The following is a 10,205-nucleotide window of genomic DNA, read 5'->3' as shown; positions in this document are numbered from 1 at the left end:
CGGCAGGCGGCAGCCTCGCCCGGCACCGAGGGAGCGGCGGCCGCTGCTGCTGGTGGCGGAGGGCCTCCAGAGGATGCTAGCGCCTGTCACGGTGATGCGGTCTCCTCCGGCACGTGCTGTGCGCTGATCTTTCGCGAAACGACCGTCTAAAGCGAGATGGTACGGTTGTTCATTGCCAGAGTCTTTCCAGCGTGCTGCGAGAGAGAGAGAGAGAGAGAGAGAGAGAAAGAGAGAAGCCAGGGGAATGAAAACAGTGATTTGAGCTGTTGGGGAGTGCGTGCAAGTGATGTTTCAGAGCGACAGAGAGATCGAACACAGTTGAATGCCCCAGCTTCCCTCCGGACATTTTGTTAACCTGTGAGCCTGTCTGCAGTTGTGTTTGTTTTAACGTTCCCAATTACACTTACCTCAGACACTTTGATGATCCTCATGTTGAGCGCAGCGGTGCTCTAGTTAATTTGACTACTTTGATAGCGTATTCTCGAGTAGTATCGAGCAGATTATTTATTTATTTTTGTGTGCTAAACATATTAACGCCAAAGCCAATAGTGTATCTCGTTAGCCTTAAAAGAGGAAATGCTGCTGAGTTTCAGCTTTTGTTTTCTTTCTGCGGTACTGGGCGATCGAAAACTGGCACTTAGGGTTTGGGCAATTTCTTCGTCAGTACTTAAAAAGAAAAGAAGTGGCATTGCTCGACATTTATGCTAGCATGCATATTCCTATGCAGACACATGCAACCGGTACTGTTCGTTTCCAACGTGTCCAACATCGAAGTGGTTCCATTTAGATTGGCCCAGTACTGTACTATATTTATACAAATCGATTACGCTTCCACGAAACCCTCTACATACAATGTAAGATTATGTGTTATTCTCTTCCCTGCCCCCGGGGTATTATGTCTCGCCAATTCACTCTGTCCTCTCAGCGAGTGAACAGTAAAAACGCTCGAGTAAGCGCTTAGCAACCCTAGTAGCAGTGTTTCTCAACCTGCTGCTGCTGCTGCAGCGGCAGTTGCCGTAGAAGAAAACGTGTTATCACAATAATAGCGAAAACAAATGTGAAGAAAAACGTAATGTAAACCCACTTATTTGGATGTGTGCCGCGAGACCCCCCCACTCGCCGCAATGGGATTAGTATTTAAAAAGGGGCGAAGCTTTTTGAAAAGTCTTGCAAACAGCAGAGAGGCTAAAAAACGTACGTTTCTGTCTGGTAGTAGTAGTATTATGAGATTAGAACAAACTCTATGGATGAATTTGCTAGCGACAGACGGTTAACCGGACATAATATGAATGTTGTGCAGTACTTAATCAGAACACAAAAGTCAGGCTGACAGACGACCCGCACGGGCAGCAGCTTAGTAATCTGGCAAAGGGGGCGCCGCAACAACAAAAGTCTGAGATTTGCTGCGTGTAAACGTTTTTTATCAATTAACCAAAACACAGGGATATTTTGCGATTAGCAATTGGTGTTAATGCTGCTGTAAGAGAGAAAGAGCGAGAGAGAGAGAGAGAGAGAGAGAGAGAGAGAGAGAGAGAGAGAGAGAGAAAGAGAGCGACGTAGAAACAAGAGGGGGCGAGAATTGGTATTGTTTGGACGTGTGTTGTGATGGTTGTTATGTTCTCTGGAATCCAAGCGCTTTTAGGGTAGCAGTTTTTTGAAGGGGGGAAAAATGGAAAAATATACATACAAGAGAGATAAACAAGTGTATTACGGTTCGCGGTGTTAGGATGGCGATCTTCTCTTTAGCTTTTTACCCAATCTTTACTCTATCGTTCTTTTTAAACCGCCTAGAATATCATGTTGAAACTCTCACCATCCGGGATGTGCAAGAAGCGGGCAGCACACCAGCAAGCAATTGTGTATTTGGCATTTCTACGTGCGCGTCCTACTATAAGCATCATGGCAAGAATTAAGCAAAACAAAAAAGAGCAGATAACAATAATACTTCTAGTCAAACTTTAGTGCAATACAAAAACAAAAACAAACCCCTGATAATCATATTGTGACATTAATTCAATGCATATAAATGCGGCTTCATGCTTGCAGACAGTATACTAGTGTCGTCAGGATAAGCAAATAATGGCAAGGCAAACACTATCACTATAACTGTTGTTAAATCGTTATAAAGGATAATACGAGTGTGGAAATATTTATTAATCAGCGACAGCTAAACCTAGGTACTGTGTGTTCCTTAACCGAGTCGGGCTTGACGCAACACACACACACACACACACACACCCTACCGCGCGTGTATGTGTGCAGTTTGTAGCTCACTTTCGATAACCACCTTTCTACACTCCGGTCCAATAGTTGACCGCCCGCGATGAGTGCGCAGCCGGTGCGTCTTCGTCCATCTGCGTCGAACCAACCAGCCCGAACTATATCCTACGATACAATATCATGACCGAACATATACATACATATGCTCTTATAAACACATACATGAATTTTATCAAGCCACGAAGATGTATTTGGTGTCATTAAAAAAAAAAAAAAAGATCACGTAAATGAACGTTTAGGCAAGCAAAAGTCGTCGTAAACGTGGGGGAAAAACACAATTAATACATTGATGGAGTTAATTAAATACATACCACCCTAGCGATAAATATACATTGTTACGAACATTGAACACGCGTTTGTGAGATCCATTCGTTTTTGTTTCGTCCTGTTTGAATCGATTCCGTTACAGGCGTAACAGGCGGTTGAGTAACACTGCAATACTGGCGTGGTCCTCCCAGCGCGCGCGTGTTGATATTGTTGGTTTTTTTTGTTTTAATAATGCAAAATCTCACTAAAACAAAGCTCCCCAGTTGTTGTGGCATGTGCGCGAAACTGTGTCCGTGCGATAGTATAATAGTTTACACTTAAAAGTGCCGAATTTAGAGATCGTTTTGGCTTAGCTACTGCTAGAAGCGTTAATATATCGTGTGTAGCGCAGGTAGGCTTGTTGATTCCCTCCGTATCAATGTTTTTGTTTGGTGAGTTTAATATCTATTAAGGGAAACATACATCCAGACCTTCATTAGTTGCATTAAGTAAAAAATGTAGTGTTTATGTTCCGGAGTCTGAATAAAATAAACCGATGCATAGGGTAAACGCTGACAATTATTGCTGGCTAATAATGTGACTCACAGACGATTGGTGGTCGTTCGGTCAATTCTTTTTTTTATAGAATTCTAGATTACTGGCGAAGACAACAAAACTAAAGACGAAGATTTGTTATCTGGAGATGAGTACTGGCGGACAAACATATGGTTAATGTGCTTCGATTCTGGGGGAACACCTTGTTGATGTCTTCACTTGTCGAGGCCGAACACTTTATAAACGAACCACGTTTCTGAAAGAAAATGTCAACCTTTCTTGCCTTCTTTTCATTTGTTCAGTGCCTAATAACGACCTAGCCATTTGAATCCAGTCCTTACTCATTGCCTCTATTGTGAGCCTACCATGCCTGGAGCAACAAGGTAACACGGCACTGCAGATCTCCAAGTCCGGAACAAGTGCCAAGATGGAGTCTTCTAAACGCGTATTCTTCACCAGCTGCTTCCAAACGATTTACTAAGAAGTTTGTGAGGCGTACACCCGATTAAAACGCGAAGCAGCAAGAATTGGATTGATAATCAATGCGACGAAGACGTAGTATCTGCTTGCCGGAGACTCAGACCATCTGGAAAGCAGTCGTATTAGTTGACGGCGACAATCTCGAGACAGTAAAGGAGTTTTGCTATCACGGCACGGTAGTTACTCGACGCATTGTTCAGGGGAATCGGGGATACTATGGGCTTCACCGACTGCTGAGATCCAGAAGACTTCAGAGAGAGAGAGAGAGAGGGAGTCTGGATATAGACAAACCACCAGCCAAGTAGTGAACAAAATTGGATTCATAATCATTCCTAACTTGCTTAACTTTTAAGCGCATCAACTGCAAACTTCATTATTGATGTTTAAGACGACAGGACCTAAACTACTGGCAATAGTTGTGTCTACAAATACTACCACATTTCTCATATCGAATATCATCAATTTAACGATGATTCATGCTTACAAAAACTTAAGAGAAGAAATGACAACATAACATGTATAATTAAGGTGCACTTCAACCAATCTAAGCCAAGTGGGTGCTAATACTGCAAAAACAATGTTTATATTTTTTGCGAATATTTCGAACTAACAAAACAATGGCAGTTGAAATGGCAATATATAAATAGTACAACATATTACGATAGTTTTCGTGTGGAACTGCTGCACTAGCAGACAAATGAACGATTCTTTGGCTCGATCCATTTCCCAACTGCTCCATAGGGGATAGTCGCTACCCTGTACCATATCGGGTGGATCCTTTTGACTTCGAATTAAGCTGAAATCTGCTTTTCATTGCTTTCAGGACACTCAGGACATTCAGTGTTTGTTTTATTCAAGTGAAAAGGACGATTGGTTAATGCTAGATCTTTGTTTGTAATTTCAACAAGACAAAAAAATTATTATATAAATCTTAATCTCTAAACTATCCAGGGGTTTACGTCAGAATCAAATGCTAGCAAAACTTTTTTCGAAACAAGCCTGTTCAAAGAGGTCAAAAGACGTCGTTTCACCGCCACCAGTAATATTTTCACAGCCGCAATTTGGTGTTTGAAACGTTCCCGATCTGTTAAGTCAGAAGCTATCATGAAAAAATAATTATAAAATATAAAGAAATGATTATAAAAATGGTACTTTTCGGGAACAGAAAGCGGTGCGGTGAATCAACAGCGAATGTGAATGAGCTTGAGCTGTTGAGTTAATATTTGGTTGGCATTTTGAATGCGACTTGTAAAACCCCGAAATTGGACTCTGTGTCTATGGTCACGATCGTGGTCGTGGAGCGTTTACACCTCTGGTTCCCCCTTCACCGGTGCACCGGCGCAACTGCTCGCTCCTGTCGGGTGCTTTCCCTCGCACACCAAACACTTGGCGGCCCGGTTGCAGGTGGCCGCCCAGTGGTCGCCCGAACCGCACCGGAAGCACCGCCGGGAGCGGTCCACCCCGGTGCACTCACGCGACGTGTGCCCCCGCTCCATGCAGCGGTAGCAGCGCACCTCGTCTGGCGGTGACCGATCTTCCGCCCTCAGCGTGGTGGTAACGAGCCCGACGCGCAGCCGCTTGCCGATCAAGCCGGGCGCATCCCGGGCATCCACGAGCAGGCGCGCCCGCTGCAATCCGCTCGGCAGCTTGCGCAGCAGCACGCTGTCCGGGTGAATCGTCACGCCGTGCTGTTCCAGCAGGGCCTCCTGCAGCTCCGGCGCGGTGGTAAGCTCGTCCAGGTTGCGGCACACCACCGGTACCGTCGTCATCGTCACCCGAACGCTCACCACAACGTCGGATTGGTCGAGCGCGTCCCAAAGGTATTGCTCGATCGCGTCGTAATAGACGCCGCGCTGGCAGCGCAGGACCAGCGTGTCGTTCGCCTGCCGGCGGGGTGGTTCGAGCAGCTCCGCCGCGACACTGGCAAACTCGGCATTGTCGCGCAACGCTGTCAGTACGTCGTGGTACGTGTATTCCGCATCCGGCGTGATGCAGATGGTATCCCTTGGCAGCCGGCTCTTGTTGCGACTTTGCGAAGTCTCCTCCTGCTGCTGCTGTTGTTTTCGGTGTTGCGCTTCCGCTGCTGATTTCTTCGATCGCTTCTTCTGCTTTTGAGGCTGTTCGACCGCTGCTGCTGCTGGATCGGCATCGTCCAAACTGTCCGCCAGCATCGCCTCCGGTTCGTCGCTTGCTGGCGGTTCGACAGCTTCTGCTGGTTGCGGTGCCGAAGCCACCTCCTCGTACGGCGCCAGTGCAATCGCGTGCCGAGTGGTGCGTTCGCATATCTCCATCATGGCTATCTTGTTCCGCAGCGTCTCGGCCTCACAACTCAGATCGTCGACCTTCTTCTGGAGTTGCATTCGCTCTTTAAACCAGTCCTGCTGCTTCTGATACCATTCTTCCAAACGTTCGTCGTTCGTCTTCAGTAACCTCATGTAATAGTTTAGCGCGTGCTTCAGCAGAGCATTCTGTGATTGGAAGTCCATGGCAACCTTCGGCTCGTCTATCGGATCCGATTGCTCGCAGATTTTCAAACGGCCGTCCCTTTTTGTAACGGTCTGAAATGCGCGGGCAAATGTCGCTTTGTGTGTCCGCCAAATTTACCGCAGCACTTCACAAATAACGCTGCACCATCGTTGCCGCTTCGTTGATGAACTGTTTGCCTCTTTCCACACGCTCTACACAGCATTTATTTAGTTAATTTAGCATAGATTCAGCACGGCTCAAGAAGCGTTGAACTTACACTTTCTCAACCAACGACGTATCAACTCGCTTGTCAACACCGAATGGTTCAGCTGCCATACACCAAGGTTGATTAAAGCGACCAGGTGGTGGAAAAGGGCTTTTGAGGAGATCGCCCAAGGTCTGTGTAGGAACGAAGTCCCAAGATGAAAACCGATTGGACAAGTAGTAGTAATTGTTTGATGAATTTTCCAGGGCTTTCTGCTTTGTTCAAGACCTTTGTTTGTTTGTCTTGTTTGTTCGAGTCCTGATCGCTTGTTCGAAAGCTGCCAAAGCGCGGTGTTACCGTGCTAATAGACGTACAGAGACGTTCCCCTGTAGCAAAAACCATACAATTGCGGACACATCGGTCGCTACCTGGGCGCCCGTTAAAATAATCGCTTAAAAGCTCCTGTAAGCGTTCCAATAGGCGACAAAAAGTAGCTCAATTTAGCAAACAGACCTACTTTACGCTCTATTGTCTATTTGAACGGTAAGGCTCAATGAGCAAAACGTCGCGGCAACGCGAAACATGTTGCATAAATGTGTACTTACGTCTTATGTGAGCACCTTTCCCTTTCTTTCGCGTTGAAATGAATACAGACACTCTTACAATTCCGATATACATTTTTATTTTTAACCTTTTCTTCATAAGCACAAACACACTCGCACACGGGTACGCGAAGAGGAACTGTGCTACTCTGTTGCCGTCATCCCTCTCTAGCGTTCTTCGTTGTTTGTCGAGGCTGATGTGTGTACGTTTGGGCACGTACCTCTGCCGTCCTTCCTTCCTCGTTCGTTGGCCTGTTGAAGACAAGATAATAAGAATAACGTTACTAACTCGATAACAGATGTGAAGATCGTATTATGTTGGGTGGGATGGATGTGTGGGTAAGGTAAGGTTTGTTTGGAAGGGTTGAGTGGGTAGTGACGGTAAGTTGTGAAGGTTGTGATGATTGGGGTAGCGAGAATGGTTTGGATGGGAAACGAGGGTGAAGTTGTGAGGGTGGGTTGTGATGTTTGGGAGAATTGGGATGGTGGAGTAGCGAGGATGGGTTGGGTGGAAAATGAGGATTGGTTGGTAGGAATGGGAGAATTGTGAGGGTTGGGTTGGATGGATAGCGAGGTAGGGTTTGGAAGGGCAGCAAAGGTGGCTAGGAGGGTTCGATTGGATGGGTAGTAAGGTTCGAAGTGTGGGTAACGTGGGTGGTTTGGCAGGGTATGGAAGGATTGTTAAGGTTAGGAGGAGTAGGAGCGTTAGGAGGGTGAGGAAGGTTAGGTAGGAAGGTTAAGAGGTAGGAGGCGGAAGTACGGAAAGTAACTAAGTAAGTAGGAGGCGGAAGTACGGAAAAAAACTTGCACGACAAAAAATAGCTCAACATTTCACTCCGCGTAGATCAAAGTAGCTCATTTGACCCAGTCAACCAACTTGATTTATGTTTGAAATCACAAAAAATAAGTTAAAATGTGTTCAAAACTATTTTCTTGCGTTTGGTATCAATCTGGCTCGTAAACAAACTGAATAATTCGATTGTTTCGGGTGAAGCAGAAATGTCGCGCGAGATGAGTAGCTCAGTTTGTAAAATTTGTTTGTTTGTCTTGTTTGTTCGAGTCCTGATCGCTTGTTCGAAAGCTGCCAAAGCGCGGTGTTACCGTGCTAATAGACGTACAGAGACGTTCCCCTGTAGCAAAAACCATACAATTGCGGACTCATCGGGCACTACACCTGGGCGCCCGTTAAAATAATCGCTTAAAAGCTCCTGTAAGCGTTCCAATAGGCGACAAAAAGTAGCTCAATTTAGCAAACAGACCTACTTTACGCTCTATTGTCTATTTGAACGGTAAGGCTCAATGAGCAAAACGTCGCGGCAACGCGAAACATGTTGCATAAATGTGTACTTACGTCTTATGTGAGCACCTTTCCATTTCTTTCGCGTTGAAATGAATACAGACACTCTTACAATTCCGATATACATTTTTATTTTTAACCTTTTCTTCATAAGCACAAACACACTCGCACACGGGTAAGCGAAGAGGAACTGTGCTACTCTGTTGCCGTCATCCCTCTCTAGCGTTCTTCGTTGTTTGTCGAGGCTGATGTGTGTACGTTTGGGCACGTACCTCTGCCGTCCTTCCTTCCTCGTTCGTTGGCCTGTTGAAGACAAGATAATAAGAATAACGTTACTAACTCGATAACAGATGTGAAGATCGTATTATGTTGGGTGGGATGGATGTGTGGGTAAGGTAAGGTTTGTTTGGAAGGGTTGAGTGGGTAGTGACGGTAAGTTGTGAAGGTTGTGATGATTGGGGTAGCGAGAATGGTTTGGATGGGAAACGACGGTGAAGTTGTGAGGGTGGGTTGTGATGTTTGGGAGAATTGGGATGGTGGAGTAGCGAGGATGGGTTGGGTGGAAAATGAGGATTGGTTGGTAGGAATGGGAGAATTGTGAGGGTTGGGTTGGATGGATAGCGAGGTAGGGTTGGAAGGGCAGCAAAGGTGGCTAGGAGGGTTCGATTGGATGGGTAGTAAGGTTCGAAGTGTGGGTAACGTGGGTGGTTTGGCAGGGTATGGAAGGATTGTTAAGGTTAGGAGGAGTAGGAGCGTTAGGAGGGTGAGGAAGGTTAGGTAGGAAGGTTAAGAGGTAGGAGGCGGAAGTACGGAAAGTAACTAAGTAAGTAGGAGGCGGAAGTACGGAAAAAAAACTTGCACGACAAAAAATAGCTCAACATTTCACTCCGCGTAGATCAAAGTAGCTCATTTGACCAAGTCAACCAACTTGATTTATGTTTGAAATCACAAAAAATAAGTTAAAATGTGTTCAAAACTATTTTCTTGCGTTTGGTATTAATCTGGCTCGTAAACAAACTGAATAATTCGATTGTTTCGGGTGAAGCAGAAATGTCGCGCCATATGAGTAGCTCAGTTTGTAAAATTTGGGTTGGAGGAAGGTTAGGTAGGAAGGTTAAGAGGTAGGAGGCGGAAGTACGGAAAGAAACTAAGTCAGTAGGAGGCGGAAGTACGGAAAAAAAACTTGCACGACAAAAAATAGCTCAACATTTCACTCCGCGTAGATCAAAGTAGCTCATTTGACCCAGTCAACCAACTTGATTTATGTTTGAAATCACAAAAAATAAGTTAAAATGTGTTCAAAACTATTTTCTTGCGTTTGGTATTAATCTGGCTCGTAAACAAACTGAATAATTCGATTGTTTCGGGTGAAGCAGAAATGTCGCGCGAGATGAGTAGCTCAGTTTGTAAAATTTGTTTGTTTGTCTTGTTTGTTCGAGTCCTGATCGCTTGTTCGAAAGCTGCCAAAGCGCGGTGTTACCGTGCTAATAGACGTACAGAGACGTTCCCCTGTAGCAAAAACCATACAATTGCGGACTCATCGGGCGCTACACCTGGGCGCCCGTTAAAATAATCGCTTAAAAGCTCCTGTAAGCGTTCCAATAGGCGACAAAAAGTAGCTCAATTTAGCAAACAGACCTACTTTACCCTCTATTGTCTATTTGAACGGTAAGGCTCAATGAGCAAAACGTCGCGGCAACGCGAAACATGTTGCATAAATGTGTACTTACGTCTTATGTGAGCACCTTTTCCTTTCTTTCGCGTTGAAATGAATACAGACACTCTTACAATTCCGATATACATTTTTATTTTTAACCTTTTCTTCATAAGCACAAACACACTCGCACACGGGTAAGCGAAGAGGAACTGTGCTACTCTGTTGCCGTCATCCCTCTCTAGCGTTCTTCGTTGTTTGTCGAGGCTGATGTGTGTACGTTTGGGCACGTACCTCTGCCGTCCTTCCTTCCTCGTTCGTTGGCCTGTTGAAGACAAGATAATAAGAATAACGTTACTAACTCGATAACAGATGTGAAGATCGTATTATGTTGGGTGGGATGGATGTGTGGGTAAGGTA

At 45.4% G+C, this 10,205-nt stretch overlaps 1 protein-coding gene across 1 annotated transcript; it reads right to left on the bottom strand.

The window, feature by feature from the left end:
- Positions 1-4,368: 4,368 nt before the first annotated feature.
- LOC133391283 (uncharacterized) lies at positions 4,369-6,527 on the bottom strand. Its single transcript, XM_061644106.1, has 2 exons — positions 6,305-6,527; positions 4,369-6,239 (listed from the first exon to the last, which is right to left on the bottom strand). The coding sequence occupies exon 2, from the start codon at positions 6,045-6,047 to the stop codon at positions 4,866-4,868; it is 1,182 nt and encodes a 393-aa protein (XP_061500090.1). The 5' UTR covers positions 6,048-6,239; positions 6,305-6,527; the 3' UTR covers positions 4,369-4,865.
- Positions 6,528-10,205: the final 3,678 nt, after the last annotated feature.

The sequence above is a fragment of the Anopheles gambiae genome, chromosome X (genome assembly GCF_943734735.2).
Source record: "Anopheles gambiae chromosome X, idAnoGambNW_F1_1, whole genome shotgun sequence".
Classification (NCBI taxonomy): domain Eukaryota; kingdom Metazoa; phylum Arthropoda; class Insecta; order Diptera; family Culicidae; genus Anopheles; species Anopheles gambiae.
The sequence above is the reverse complement of the archived record's forward strand: the minus strand, read 5'-3'. Positions and strand labels throughout refer to the sequence as shown.